This window comes from Hemitrygon akajei, chromosome 9 (genome assembly GCF_048418815.1).
Source record: "Hemitrygon akajei chromosome 9, sHemAka1.3, whole genome shotgun sequence".
Classification (NCBI taxonomy): domain Eukaryota; kingdom Metazoa; phylum Chordata; class Chondrichthyes; order Myliobatiformes; family Dasyatidae; genus Hemitrygon; species Hemitrygon akajei.
Window position 1 is genome coordinate 129,272,225 of NC_133132.1, and position 16,673 is coordinate 129,288,897.

Consider the following 16,673-nt stretch of genomic DNA (forward strand, 5'->3'; position numbering starts at 1 on the left):
CCAGGCAACATCCTGGTAAGTCTCCTCTGCACCCTCTCCATAGCTTCCACATCCTTCCTATAATGAGGTGACCGGAACTGAACACAATACTCTAAGTGAGGTGTCACCAGAGATTTGTAGAGTTGCAACATGACCTCTCTACTCTTGAACTCAATCCCCCGTTAATGAAGCCTAGCATCCCATAGGCCTTCTTAACTACCCTATCAACCTGCGCAGCAACCTTGAGGGATACATGGATTTGAACTCCAAGATCCCTTTGTTCATCCACACTCTTAAGTAACTGATCATTAATCCTGTACTCAGTCTTCTGGTTTGTCCTTCCAAAATCGCTCACACTTTGACCTCACACTTGTCCGGATTGCACTCCATCTGCCATTTTTCTGCCCTACTCTGCAGCCTGTCTATATCTTCTTGTAACCTTCGACAACCTACAGCTCCATCCACAACTCCTCCAATCTTCGTGTCATCCGCAAATTTACTCACCCATCCTTCTGCTTCTACATCCAGGTCATTTATTAAAATCATAAATAGCAGGAGTCCCAGAACAGATCCCTGTGGCACTCCACTAGTTACCGACCTCCAGGCAGAATACTTTCCTTCCACAACTACCATCTGCTTTCTTCCTTTAAGCCAATTTTTTATCCAAACAGCCAAGGTTCCACTTATCCCATGCCTCATGACTTTCTGGATGAGTCTCTCGTGAGGGACCTTGTCAAATGCCTTGCTAAAGTCCATGTAGACCACATCCACTGCCCTACCCTCATCAATTTCTTTTGTTACCTCTTCAAAAAACTCAACAGGCTCATGAGGCATGATCTTCCCTTCACAAAGCCATGTTGACTATCCAAGAGTAGACTGTACTTCTCCAAATGCTCGTAGATCCTATCCTTAAGAATCCTTTCCAGTAGTTTGCAGACCACTGACGTAAGACTCACCAGTCTATAGTTCCCAGGTTTCTCCCTATTACCTTTTTTAAACAAGGGAACTACATTTGCCATTCTCCAGTCCTCCGGCACTTCCCCTGCAGCCAAAGAGGATTCAAAGATCATAGCTAATGCTCCTGCGATCTCTTCTCTCAATTCCCACAACAACCTGGGGTGTATCATATCCGGCCCTGAGGATTTATCAATCTTAATGTTTTTAAGAAGATCCAGTACTTCTTCCTTAATCTCCACATTGTCCAGCACACAGGCCGGCTCTACTTCGACCTCATCCCAATCAAGATCCTTTTCAACATTAGAACATATTAGTACCTTTAGAAATCATACACGAGTTTCAGTCACAGGAAAGAAAATTGAATGACTTAGAAAATTTATTGGCCCTTGGCCTTTATGGATGTAGAATTTATGCCCAAGTCTGAATGTGGATAAAAATGATAGGAATGAGAGTGGGCCCTCAATCCTACTCCACTAGTCAATGAGCTAATCCCTGTCAAAACTCCATATACCATGCTTCCTGTTTCTTCCAATTATTTTGATTAACAGTAATTTTTCAATTTCAGACCAGGACTTGGCGGATGAAACATAATGGGAAAAAATGTGCAATCATGTACCTTCATGGAAGAAATTTTAAAAGCATCATGAATTACTTAAAGTTAAAATGGAGGTGTAACAGGAGGAGAGGGAAACAAAGAGTATGGTGGCCTTCTTTCCAAGGGCATTTGAAGAAAAGAAGAATAAACGTGTCTTCCAAGAATCTTGTGTATTGGTAGTGTCTTCCTCAAGAATTTTCTTATCTTAGAATGAGTGCAGCAAAGATTAAGAAACATAGAACATAGAAACATAGAAAATCTACAGCACATTACAGGTTCTTCAGCCCACAATGTGGTGCTGACCATGTAACCTACTCTAGAATTGCCTAGAATTTCATTACCGTATAGCCTCTATTTTTCTAAGCTCCATGTACCTATCCAAGAGTCTCTTAAAAGACCCTGTTGTATCCACCTCTACCACTGTTGCTGGCAGTGCATTCCACGCACCCATCAGATTCACCAGAGCAGTTTCGGGAAATTGTCCAAAGTTGAGAGATTAAGCAGACAACACCTAGACTCTCTAGAATTTAGAAGAATAAGAGGTGCTCACACGGAAACATACAGCGATTGACAGGGTAAGTATAAGGACAATGTATGTGTTGACTTGGATATCTAGAATCATCGGTCAAAACCTTAAAATAAGGAGTACACCAATCAGGACTCAGATAAGAAGAGACTTTATCATCCAGGTGGATAGTTGAAAGGTCTATACAGAGTAGACGTGGAAAGGATATTTCCCATAGTAGGGGAGTCTAAGACAAGAGAGCACAGCCTCAGGATAGAGGGGTGTCCATTTGAAACAGTGATGCAGAGAAAATTCTTTAGCCAGAGGGTGGTGAATTTGTGGAAGTTATTACCACAGGCAGTGGTGGAGACCAGGTCATTGGGTGTATTTACAGCAGAGCTTGATGGGTTCTTGATTGGGCATGGCATCAAAAGTCATGGGGAGTAGGCCGGGAAATGGGGCTGAGGAGGAGAAAAGAGGATCAACTATAATTGAATAGTGGAGCAGACTTCTCCTCATATATCTTATGGTCTTAAGAAATCTCTACACCCAGAAGGGCAGAGCTCAACAGACATAACACACCACAAAATGCTGGAGGAAATCAGCAAGGAAGGGATCATTAATGGAAGGAAATGAACAGGCTACATTTTGGCCAAGACCCTTCCTCAGGATCCAACATTTTACGTATGTTGCTCCAGACCTCCAGCATCTCCAAAGCTCAACAGAATTCTGGATATTAAGGCAAACATGGAATATGGATAAGTGGTGCTAAGGTAAAAGGCCAATGATGATTTGATGAACTGATGACCTACCGAATGGTGAAAGGCCTTGATAGAGTGGATGTGAAGAGGATGTTTCCTGTGCTGGGAGTGTCCAAGATCAGAGGCCTCAGATTAGAGGGGCATCCTTTTAGTGCAGAGATGAGGAGGAATTTCGTTAGCCAAAGGGTGGTGTATCTGTGCAATTCTTTGCCACAGGCAGCTGTGGAGGCTGTCTTTATGTATATTTAAGGCAGATTCTTGATTGGTCAGGGCATGAAGGGATATGAGGAGAGGGCAGGAGATTGGGGCTGAAAGGAAAATTGTATCAGCCATGATGAAATGGCAGAGCAAAATGGCCTAATTCTGCTCTTGTATCTTATGGTCTTGAGATTGAACAGTGGAATAAATGAAAGGGACTAAATGGGCAACTCCTGCTTGAATGTATGACCTTCTTCAAAATTAACAACTGGCCCAGCATCAACTTCCATTTGTGTGTGAGTTCAAAAGTTCTGCCATCTGCAATATGAGGGAGTGTTTCCAAATTCATCTCTGAAAAACCTGAGCCTAACCTAACCCTACTATCCCACATCTTCCCAGATCTAGACTCTCCAAACAACAGAACTAGTTAATGAAAAACAAAACAGACGTGCTGGAAATCTGGACTGATAAAAGGAAATTCTGTAAGTACTAACAGGCCAGGCAATATTCTCGAGAGGGAGGGCAAGAATCCAGATGCCGTGGTCCATGTAGGGACCAATGATGTGGGTAGGATGAGTGAGGGGGTCCTGCGTAGGGAGTTCAGGGAGTTAGGTGCGAAGCTGAAGAGCAGGACCTCCAGGGTAACAATCTCAGGATTGCTACCTGTGCCACGTGCGAGTGAGGCAAGGAACAGAAGGATTATAAAGATTAATACGTGGCTGAGAGGATGGTGCAGGAGGGAGGGCTTCAGGTTTGTAGATAATTGGGCTTGGTTCCAGGGAAGGTGGGATCTGTTCCGAAGGGACAGTTTACACCTGAACTGGAGCAGTACTAACATTCTTGCAGGGAAGTTTGCTAGTGCTTCTTGGGGGGGTTTAAACTGAATTTGCAGGGAGTGGGGATCCAGAATGTGAGAGAGGATAGCAAGAGGAAGAATAAAGGACAGGTGGGGACTACATGGTTCCGGAATATTAAGTGTGTAGTAGAGGAAGGTGGGGCAGAACAAGTGATAAGGAGGACTCATGTACAGAGGGATGGTCTGACAGAACATGGAGTTAAATGTGTTGAAAGAATAAGTAAATTTAGGAAGGACAACAAAATTCTAGGGGCGTATAGCCCGATGGGAGTTCGGGGAGCTGGGTTAAGCACAATAGGCAGCGATTCAAACAGAGAGAGGAGAAATGGGTTAAAAATTCTATATATCTGAATGCACGAAGTGTCAGAAATAAGGTGGATGAGCTTGAAGCCCAGGTGCGAATGGGTAACTATGATGTTGTTGGGATAACGGCGACATGGCTGCAGGGAGATCAGACCTGGGAAATGAATGTACAAGTGTATACGTGCTATCGTAGGGACAGAAATGTGGGCAGAGGGGGTGGGGTGGCCCTGTTGGTGAGGAATGAGATTCAGTCCTTTGCAAGGGGAGACATAAGGTCAGGAGAAGTAGAGTCTGTGTGGATAGAACTGAGGAACAGTAAGGGCAAAAGGACCCAAATGGGTGTTGTCTACAGGCCACCAAACAGTGGCATGGATATTGGGTGCAAGTTGAATAGGGAGTTAACATTGACATGTGGCAAAGGTAATGTCGCAGTAGTTATGGGGGATTTCAACATGCAGGTGAACTGGGAGAATCAGGTTGGTGCTGGACCCCAGGATAGGGAGTTTGTAGAGTGCCTACGGGATGCATTCTTGGAACAGCTTGTACGAGAGCCGACCAGGGACAAGACTATTCTGGATCTAGTGTTATGTAATGAACAGGATTTGATAAGCGATCTTGCAGTAAAGGAGCCATTAGGAGGTAGTGATCATAATATGATAAGCTTTTATCTGCAATTTGAGAAGGATAAGGGCAGCTCGGAGGTGTCAGTGTTGCAGATGAACAGGGGAAACTATGGAGCCATGAGGGAGGAGCTGGCCAAAGTTGACTGGACGGATAGCCTAGCAGAAAAGACAGTGGAACAGCAATGGCAGGTATTCTTGGGAATAATGCACAAGGTGCAAAATCAGTTCATCCCCCAGAGAAGGAAGGATTCAAAGGGGGGAAAGGGGCCACAGTGGTTGACAAAGGAAGTCAGAGATTGCATAGCATTAAAAAAAGAGGAAATATGACAGAGCTAAGGTGAGTGGGAGGACAGATGATTGGGAAGTTTTTAAGGAACAACAGAACTTAACTAAAAAGACAATACGGGGAGAAAAAATGAGGTACGAACACAAGCTAGCCAGGAATATAAAGGAAGATAGCAAAAGCTTTTTTAGGTATGTGAAGAGAAAGAAGATAGTTAAGAACAATGTTGGGCCCTTGAAGAATGAATTGGGTGAAATTGTTATGGGAAACAGAGAAATGGCAGAAGAACTTAATGAGTCCTTTAGATCTGTTTTCACTAAGGAAGACACAAGCAATCTCCCAGATGTATGGATGGGCCAAGGACATAGGGTAACAGAGGAAATGAAACAGATTGACATTCGGAAGGAAACGGTGATGAGAAGACTGATGGGACTGAAGGCTGACAAATCCCCAGGTCCAGATGGTCTGCACCCTAGGGTACTAAAGGAGGTGGCCCTGGAAATTGCGGATGCATTGGTAATCATTTTCCAATGTTCCTTAGATTCAGGATCAGTTCCTGAGGATTGGAGAATGGCTAATGTTACCCCACTTTTTAAGAAAGGAGGGAGGGAGAAAACAGAGAACTATCGACCTGTCAGCCTGACATCGGTGATGCTAGAGTCCATTATTAAGGATGAAATAGTGGCATATCTAGATAGCAGTGATAGGATTGGGCCGAGCCAGCATGGATTTACCAAGGGTAAATCATGCTTGACTAATCTGTTGGAGTTTTTCAAGGATGTAACCAGGAAGTTAGATGGGGGAGATCCAGTGGATGTAGTGTACCTCGATTTTCAGAAGGCATTTGATAAGGTCCCACATAGAAGATTGGTGGGTAAAATCAAAGCTCAGGGCATCAGGGGGAAGGCATTGACATGGATAGAAAACTGGTTGGCAGATAGAAAGCAAAGGGTAGCGGTGAATGGGTGTTTCTCGGAATGGCAGGTGGTGACTAGTGGGGTGCCACAGGGCTCGGTATTGGGACCACAGCTGTTTACCATTTACGTTATTGATTTGGATGAAGGCATAGAAAATAACATCAGCAAATTTGCTGATGATACTAAGCTGGGTGGCAGTGTGACATGTGATGAGGATGTTAGGAGAATTCAGGGTGACTTGGATAGGCTGGGTGAGTGGGCAGATACTTGGCAGATGGCGTTTAATGTGAATAAGTGTGAGGTTATCCACTTTGGGAGTAAGAACAGGAAGGAGAATTATTATCTGAACGGTGTAGAGTTGGGTAAGGGAGAAATACAAAGAGATCTCGGAGTCCTTGTTCATCAGTCACTGAAGGTGAATGAGCAAGTGCAGCAGGCAGTGAAGAAGGCGAATGGAATGTTGGCCTTTATTACAAAGGGAATTGAGTACAAGAGCAAGGAAATCCTCTTGCATTTGTACAGAGCCCTGGTGAGACCACACCTGGAGTATTGTGTACAGTTTTGGTCTTCAGGGTTAAGGAAGGACATCCTGGCTGTAGAGGAAGTGCAGCGTAGATTCACGAGGTTAATTCCTGGGATGTCTGGACTGTCTTACGCAGAGAGGTTAGAGAGATTGGGCTTGTACACGCTGGAATTAAGGAGATTGAGAGGGGATCTGATTGAAACATATAAGATTATTAAGGGATTGGACAAGATAGAGGCAGGAAATATGTTCCAGATGCTAGGAGAGTCCAGTACCAGAGGGCATGGTTTGAGAATAAGGGGTAGGTCATTTAGGACAGGGTTAAGGAAAAACTTCTTCTCCCAGAGAGTTGTGGGGGTCTGGAATGCACTGCCTCGGGAGGTAGTGGAGGCCAATTCTCTGGATGCTTTCAAGAAGGAGCTAGATAGGTATCTTATGGATAGGGGAATCAAGGGATATGGGGACAAGGCAGGAACCGGGTATTGATAGTAGTTGATCAGCCATGATCTCAAAATGGCGGTGCGGGCTCTAAGGGCCGAATGGTCTACTTCTGCACCTATTGTCTATCAGTGGAGAGAAAAATCAGTTAACATTTCAGTTTGATGACTTTCATCACAACTCATCATAGTGGTTGTCGTAAAATAACAAATTTGATGAAAAAGGTTTTGGCGCTTTCCCAGCTTATATGACGCATAAACTCTTCTCAGGCTTCCTGCTGGGTACAGGTCTGATTTTAACCAATGTTTCAAAGATCATCTCTGCCACCTTCATCAAGGATGATGCCTAGGCACATCTAGTCCAGTGGCATATATACACATCTCCTGTTGTCCATCCCTCTGATTAGTTAGTCTTCAACCAATCAGATTTCTGCTGTCCCACCATGTTTAAAATTGTATTCCAGTTTTTATGTGGTCTGAGACCTTTGACTTTGTTAATATTATTGTTCTCTAGTCTTATTTCACCAAGCGGTCTCAAAAGCCATTGGCACGAAACAGTAGTACTGGCCTCGTGTGGCCAGAAATCGTAACAAGGAGCATAGGAGATGTATCCATTTAGCTTACCCAAAGAAATCAGCGGTAGCAGAACACGGCATATGCAATGACCACAGGATTGACTTTGACACACAAAATTACTGTGCCACGCCAATGGCTTTTGGGACCGCCTGGTGAAGGAAGCCATTGAATAAGACTATAGAGAATAAGAACTTTAACAAAGGATGAAGGTCTTGCTCCCAGTAAGAAGTGGAATACATTTTTAAACATGGTGGGACAGCAGAAACCTGATTGGTTGAGGACTAACCAATCAGGAGGGACGGATGATGGAAGTTGAGTATATATAGCACCGGACTAGTCATGCCTTGGCATCGTCCCTGATAAAGATGGAGGAGTTTATCATCAAAACGTCAGTTAAAATCGACACCTGTACCTGGCTGGAAGCCCGAGAAGAGTTCATATGTAACAACCTTCACATCATACAAGTCAGTGATAATAAATCTGATTCTGATTCTGATTCTGAAACAGCAGCCCTCAAAGGTGATCCTGAGTTTCCAGCTGCCTGTCACTTTAACTCTCCACCTCACTCTAAGATTGACAAGCTTAGTTTTTTACAATACTCCAATAATGAACTCCAGTATTCACTTGCTACTTGCCCTTTGGTGTTCACTTGGTGGAAAACAAGTTTGACCAGGACAACCTACCATCAATCTACAGTCATACCACTCAAGGATTTGGGCTATATTATTTTAGTTTTCTTTGTGACTGTATGTTTTTCGGAAATTGTAACCATATGTGCTATTTGTGTTATGTGCTATGTGCTGTAAGTAATGTGTTTTGCATCTTGGTCCTGGAAGTACACTGTTTCTTTTGGTTATATTCATGTATAGTTGAATAATAGTTAAACTTGAATTCAAATATGAACTCAAGGAAGAGATCTCCTGACCAGGCAAGTTACAACCCAACACTTAACAGAGGCTACAACAGTTTCAGATAACCAGGTTATCTACTTGCATCAGAACTAACCATTTCTGATGAAATTGACCTGAATTGCAACTAGGTTATCCTGACACCTCAGATGCTACCTGATCTGCTGAGTAATTCCAATATTCTCTTGTATTTCCGATTTTGAATGACTGATGTGTATAATATCCCCCTATTCCAACACTACTTTGCTCTCCCATCCATTCTCATTCACCTCCTTCTACCTGGAGCTGGAGACTTAGAGCAATACAACAACTCAGACCACCAAGTTTATACCAATTAACCTTCCAACTACAACCATCTATATACGAGTCAGTTTTTTCTCCCTGCATTCCTGCAACTTTCTCCCTTAATCACACACCTTCCCAACCCAGTTTCTACTTATCCACATACTAGGGTTAAGTTATAGTGACTAATTAACCTATTAACCTACATGTTTTAGGAATATAGGAGGAATTGTGTGTGCTGAAACAACCCCACACTGTCACAGTGAAATTGTGAAAATTCCACACATTCAACACTAGAAGTCAGAAATGAACCTGAGTACAAGCAGAATCATCCTGAATGCTAATTCTGTATTTTACTTTACAAATACTGCTTAACCCACTGAGCATTTTGAACACCTTCTATTTATTATGGCAGAATTAATTTCTCCTTTGTTTATCTAAACTGTGCCCTTAACATTTTCAGAATATTTGAGCAAATATAACCCAAAAATGTTTCATTTCTTCCATTAATTTAACACTTGGAGTCCTACTATAAATCTGGTAAATCTACATATGCTGTACCCCCTAAGCCCAATATATCCTTCCAGAACTGTCATTTAATCAAGGCTTTGAATAGTTGGAACTTAACTTCCACCTAGTTTAAGAGTCAACTTTCCTTTTATTATTTTTTGAATACCTTGTCTACTTGACCATGACACTCTAAAGACCTATGCAATTCCGCTGTTTTTATTTTGTAAGCCATTTTGAAAGTACTCTGTTCTAACATACTTATTTCCAAAATGGATGAACTCATATTTGCCTATACTTGAGATCTGTTTACCCAATTTGCCCAATCATGTAATCTTTTAATAGGTTGTATTTTCCATCAACTTTTTTCCAATAGATTTCTGACTGGTTCTGCCTCTACGGCTGCCTTGCCAATCAATAAGGCCCTAATTCTAGGCTTACTGGCTGCCACTGAGAATTTGTTTGTGACAAAGACTCAAGCCTATTAAAAATGAAAAATACATTTTTAAATAAAATGATTGAAAACACAACAACAATTATATAGAAGTAAATTTAAAAGGAACTTAAAATAAACATTCCTTTTGTCTATAACTATTTCTTTTTATTCACTAAGGCTGCAAGGCTTGCACATGATTAAATGGAAATCCAAGGAATTTTGGTGAAAAAGCTTTGGAAATCAGGGAGATCTGCATCCATTTATTGGACTCCATGGGACTCCTACAGGTATCCTTGGCTAATGTCTATATTCTGTTTTTCTCTCTCATCTTCTTCAAAGAATGTCAAGCATTTACAAAAACAAAGGAAAGGCTTTTGACAGAGACCGTAATGTAAAATTAAATATTGGACATCTGCAGTGTTCCCTATTGCTTTCTTAAAGATCCATGAATTGAAGCCATCTAGTCCAGGGGTTTTGTAACTCTTTATTGTCATTATTTTTTTTCATTACCATTATTTTGTTCTTTACATTTAATTTGATCTCCATGTCCCCAGTTTATAATTGCATGCCTTAGGCTATCCAGCATGTCATCCGTTTTCTCTATTATAAGTACTGCCATAAAATCATTATTTAATATAACCATAATCATTTTCTCCAATAAAATCATTAAGTGTTTTCTATTGAATTTGAGTTTGTTTCCAAAATTCTTATTCGTGCCTCTTATTAATTGTCTTGGTAATACTATTGTCGTTGTATTCTTTCCAATCACCAATATCTGCACTATATTTTGTACATTCAAAAGTTATGTTATGTCTTATCTATTTAATTATGCTTGGTTGCAAATTTCTGCCTTGAATGTATTTCATGATTCTGACTCCAAAGCTCTTTCTGTAATGAGTACCAAAGAATTCTTTCCCACCTCTATTTTAAATGGATGACAGCTTATTCTGAAATTATGCTCTCTAGTTCAAAGGTAGCCCCACTGGGGGGGGGGGGGGGAGATGGGTGCTGGGGGGTGGGGAGCTTGCCACATTCACCCTGTCAATACCCTGACAATCTCCTGTATGTATTTCAATAAGATTACTTCTCATTCCTCTAGACTCCAGTGGGTAAATGCTCAATTTGTTTATCTTCTCTTCATATCTGACACCTTCTTTCCAGAAATCAAACTTGTGAACCTTCTCTGCACTATTTTGAACATGAATATATTCATTAATCATCATCGTCATCATTATGTGCTGTGTCATATGATGTAGACGATCATGGTGTTTCCACGGCCATGATTGCTCTTGGCAAACTTTTCCACAGAAGTAGTTTGCCATTGCTTTCTTCTGGGCAGTGTCATTGCGAAATGGGTGACTCTGGCCATTATCACTAATCTTTAGAGGTTGACTGTGTGGCGTCAGTAATTAGGACGTGATATACAACAGCTGCTCATATCACCATCCGCCACCTGCTCCCATTGCTTCACATGACCCTGATTGCGGTGGGGGGGGGGGGGGGGGGGCACGGGAAGGGTGCTAAGGTGCTAAACAGGTGCTACGCCTTTCCCAGGGGTGACCTGCAGGCTAACGGAGGGAAGGAGTGCATTTGGTAGAGATGTATCTCCAAACTGCCACCCAATTCATTAATAGTCCGCTATAGTCCCTGTAAATCAGAATACTCCAATTTCCTTCTAATTCTTTCTTAGCAAAGTAAATAACCTCTCGCTTGCTCGCATTTTACTTTCTTAGCCACTCATTTAATCTATGTACATCCCTTTACAGCTGGGGTTCCCAACCTTTTTTATGCCATGGACCCCTACCATTAACTGAGGGGTCGGTGGACCCCAGGATAGGAACCTTTGGCTTACAGACTTGTTGTATAGTCCTCACTGTGTGCTAACCCATCATCCTCACCACCATTCAGGACAAGTGCTACCCCTGCCCTTACACTTCCTCCCTCACCACCATTCAGGGCCCCAGACAGTCCTTCCAGGTGAGGCAACACTTCACCTGTGAGTCGGCTGGTGTGGTTTACTGCGTCCGGTGCTCCCGGTGTGGCCTTTTATATACTGGTGAGACCCGACGCAGACTGGGAGACCAATTCGCTGAACACCTACGCTCGGTCCGTCAGAGAAAGCAGGATCTCCCAGTGGCCACACATTTTAATTCCACGTCCCATTCCCATTTTGATATGTCTACCCATGGCCTCCTCTACTGTCAAGATGAAGCCACACTCAGGTTGGAGGAACAACGCCTTATATACCAGCTGGGTAGCCTCCAACCTGATGGCATGAACATTGACCTCTCTAACTTCCGTTAATGCCCCTCCTCCCCTTCTTACCCCATCCCTGATAGATTTAGTTTTTTTCCCCCCTCTTCCTTATTTTTCTCTCTCTTTGCCCATCACTCTGCCTGTTCTCAATCTCCCTCTGGTGCTCTCCTCCCCCTTTCTTTCTCCCTAGGCCTCCTGTCCCATGATCCTTTCCCTTCTCCAGCTGTGTATCACTTTTGCCAATCACCTTTCCGGCTCTCAGCTTTACCCCACCCCCTCCGGTCTTCTCCTATCATTTCACATTTTCCCCTCCCCCTCCTACTTTCAAATCTCTTACTATCTTTCCTTTCAGTTAGTCCTGACGAAGGGTCTCGGCCCGAAACATCGACAGTGCTTCTCCCTATAGATGCTGCCTGGCCTGCTGCGTTCCACCAGCATTTTGTGTGTGTTGTTGCTTGAATTTGCAGCATCTGCAGATTTCCTCGTGTTTCCTTTTATCATCAACATATTTATGCAGTACACTTGGTCACTTTATCTAAACCTGTTTTTATATAGATAATTGGGGCCCCAGCACGGATTCCAGTCGCATCCCATTCATTATTGACTGTCAATCCAAATATGGTACTCCATTTTGTCTCCTAACCTACGTCCTTAAAATTCCCATTGAAGTCAATGGAGCTCTGGCCCTATGTGATCTGTCCAGATGCAGGATCCCTGTCACAATTTCTCAAAGCAATGCTATGGAATCCCCATCGAAAGGGTTCCACATTTTCTGCAGTCCAGTGACGAAGTGCAGTGACTAATTCAGTGCTATCCATCACAAAGCAGGCCTCAGACTTTACGTTCTCCTCTCCTGCCTTGAAGTCTGAAACTCGCTGAAGTTTCAAAGGCGGATCCCAGAAAGTAGGACTCACCATATTGTTGCAAACTGGGGCAAATGCAAGGCTAGTTTCAGCTACTTTTGCTAACTCCGACTGTGACTTACTACCTAGTGCCCCTTAAGCATACTATCAGTTTCTCCAGGTAACACAGGGAAAAAAAGATGAGCTGCAGGAGATGTTCTGGAGCCTGGCCACCTGTGGTGGATGAGTGTCCACGGCTGAAGGAGGGCGGGGATCACCGACAGGAGGAATTTCCACAGGAGTACAGAAATGGGAACATGGAGAGATTTGAAAACAAGACTAGGAATTTTACAAACCGGGAAGCTGACATGATGGTGCCAGATGAGGCGACTTAGCGTGAGCTGAATTAGATCTCTGAGCTGCAGCACCAGACATGTTGGCTGGGATGGAAAATGTAGGCAATGACTAGGTATTATTCACAACAGATTTCCATTTGTTTTCTTCCCCCCCCCCCCCCCCCCACTGTGACTCATTGAACATCCTTGTCGTTGCGCCTCAGCCTGACTCCGTTCCCCTTGTACAATTACTGCACCTCGCCCTGGTTCCAATTTACAATCACAATCTCCGAAAGTCTGGGCCAGGCTTCGCCGGAATATTACTGAAACATTCAATTCTCCCTCCACAGACGCGGTATGACCCACTGAGTGTTGCCAGAGTTAAGTCTGGACAATCACGGGACATTTCCTGCCGCTCCTTCTCCACCAACTGCTCTCAAAGTGGAGCTCACTTCCTCTCGAAGGAAATAGTTCACCCCTCCCTTCTGCATTAGAAGCCGCTTCTGCTTTTAAGTAAGGAGTTGATATAATTATGCTTTCTTGGAGTTTTCCCCAGTGTTTGACATCCAGGAAAATCAACATTTTGTTTTGTCCGTGGATGGTTGTTTTCTCAGGTTTGACTATATGGAGGTTTATGTCATCAAAGTCAAGCCATCACAACAAAGTCCGAATTCAGAAAAGTTATAGAATAGTTTCTTACGGAGAACAGAACAGACAAATCCTGATCAATTACTGAAATGCTTGATGTCAGCCCCGGCTGACACTCTTACTGAAGTAAACTCTCCGGGGCTGATCCTTCGGAAAGATGAAAAAAAATGTTTACCTTATCCAATTGTGGGCTGCCCTCGCAGTTGATATATTTTACAAATGATTGTTTGGAACTGTCGGACGCGTCTCCCTCTCCGTGAATCATTCCGCTAGCCATCAATTCGGAGGCTGCCAGCCAGCGGTACAGTGCCCTGCCCCCCTCTGCACCGTACTCGCGGCTACACTTCACCCGGTCCGGTCAGCTCAGTCCCGCAGGCATCCGGCAACATGACAGGTAAACACACACTTGCCACCTTTTATAAACGCTGCCTATTACATACACTGTTCGTCTATAGTACACAATGATCGTTTGTGATAAACAATGTCGGCCGCTGCACGATTCCTATAACACACATCGTATACGTTATCGGGTAATTCTACCTAATCTTTCTTTTAAATTGTCCGCCTAAAATACATATTACCCATCTGGCCATTATACAGAATCTCAATCTATAAATACCTTTAATACACATTGCCACCAATAAGAGATGCTGTTCACCATTTGTATAGTCATTGTCTCTCCATAGTACCTCACTTTCTTCCTCAGCATATTTCACCCACCAATTGTATAGCACAAGTTCTGTGTCCATCTGTTAAGCACACTGCATAAAAGGCATAGTCTTTGTCTGGGGTACACAAGGTCTATCTATAATCTGTATTGTCCTCCTATAATATGCTGTAGATGATCAGGTCTCAATTCTTCTGCACTCTCAAGGCCATCTCTGGCCCAAATACCCAAGGTTCTATCACACAGAGAACTGAGAATGAAGAGGAGCTTAAGGTTGGAGCCATTCGAAAGAATTCCTGTCCATGACACTCACCTAGGACTCCATGTCACAGCAAATGATCCTGTCTCACTGTCACCACAGAACAAGTTGAAAAGATCATATTGCCTTTGAAAAATATCAAGACCTGCTGAGATTTTAAAACTCAGTGGAGAGGAAGGTTAGACACAAATTCATAGTCTCATTCCAGACCCCAGGGATGAGAAGGAATGCCAGAGAATCTCAAAGATTGTTTCAATCTTTCCAAAAAAAAAATTATGTTTCCGCTAACCACAGAGGGAAGTTATTGCAAAGGTTCACATATAATCATCATATGTGACCACTTTTGATCTCACGTTGCCCTTAACTCTTGTCAATTGAGAGGGAGCATGGAGTATCCTTAACAAATTTAGTTATCCTCAGTAATTCATCTCCTCTTACATCTGCAATATGATAGCACAGATGCAGTGATTTCAACCAAAGGCCCAAGTTTCAGTGCCGACTAGCATGATGAAGCTCACCATATTAGTAATGGCCTCATTGTCCTCCAGCTGAGTGAAAAACAAGGGCCTATCTTTCTAATCTAACTGGATAACAGAGAACTGGGTGCAAATCTGGTGAGGTGGGGACTGACTTTTAGAATTGCTGACTCTTCTGTGGCGAGAGACCTGGGGGAGAATGGTTAGGACTAAAGTGCATGAGTATCCAAGACTAGAAATGAGACACAATAGGAGACTGAAATGAAGACAGGGTTCTAAACCAGACCCTAGACAAGAATCCAAAGTTGAGCTGACAATTGAGCACCAAACCTCGGTTCAGGTGTTCATTAAATCCTGGCACCAAACCAAGACCACCAGTTAGCGGGGTGGACATGAAACTTTAAGTGGGACATGCCAGCTATTAAATTCCAGAGAGACAGACCGTCAACCTCAACCTATTTTTTCCTCAACCCCATTTCTCGGCCTCCTCCCCATAACCTTTGTTGCCATGTCCCATCAAGAACCTATCAATCTCTACCTTAAATACACCCAATGACCTGGCCTCCACAGCTGCATGTGGCAACAAGTTCCACAAATCCACCACCCTTTTTGAAAGGGTGCCCCTCTATCCTGAGGCTGTGCCCTCTTGTCCTAGACTCTCCCACCATGGGAAACATCCTTTCCACATCTACTCTGTCTAGGCCTTTCAACATTTGAAAAGTTCCAATGAGATCCCCTCATCCTTCTGAATTCTAGTGAGTACAGATCCAGAGCCATCAAACATTCCTCATATGATAACCCTTTCATTCCTAGGATCATCCTTGTGAACCTTCTCTGGACCGTCTCCAACGCCAGCACATCTTTTCTAAGATGAGGGGCTCAAAACTGTTCACAATACTCAAAGTGAGGCTTCATCAATGCCTTATAAAGTCTTAGCATCACATCTTGCTCTTGTATTCTAGACCTCTTGAAAAGAATGCTAACATTGCATTTGGCTTCCTCACCACCAACTCATCCTGCAAATTAACCTTCAGGGTGTTCTGCACAAGGACTCCCACGTCCCTCTGCATCTCAGATTCCTGGATTTTCTCCCCATTCAGAAAATAGTCTGCACATTTATTTCTACTACCAAAGTGTTTGACCATCATTGTATTTCATTTGCCACTTTCTTGTCCATTCTCCGAATCTGTCCAAGTCCTTCTGCATCCTACCTGTTTCTTCAACACTACCTGCCCCTTCACCAATCTTTGTATCTTCTGCAAACATGGCAACGAAACCATCTATCCCATCATCTAAATCATTTATATACAGCATAAAAAGAAGTGATCCCAACACTGACCCCTGTGGAACACCACTAGTCACTGGCAGCCAACCAGAAAAGGACCCTTTTATTCCCACTCACTACCTCTTACCAATCAGCCAATACTCTAACCATGTTAGAAACTTTACTGTAATTCCATGGGCATTTAACTTGGTAAGCAGCCTCATGTGTGGCATATTGTCACAGGCCTTCTGAAAGTCCAAATATATAACATCCACTTCAT

The 16,673-nt window shown here is 43.2% G+C and overlaps 1 protein-coding gene across 2 annotated transcripts in view; it reads right to left on the reverse strand.

The window, feature by feature from the left end:
• Positions 1–14,226, reverse strand: part of mfsd2b (MFSD2 lysolipid transporter B, sphingolipid) — a 100,951-nt gene extending 86,725 nt beyond the window's left edge. For both annotated transcript variants that reach the window (XR_012100302.1, XM_073056960.1), the window contains exon 1: positions 13,903–14,226. Coding sequence is in view for 1 of the 2 variants with exons in the window: in XM_073056960.1 (XP_072913061.1) it covers positions 13,903–14,004 (102 nt within the window). In the remaining variant the exon portion in view is untranslated. The remainder of the gene's footprint in view (positions 1–13,902) is intronic.
• Between the last annotated feature and the right edge of the window lie 2,447 nt (positions 14,227–16,673).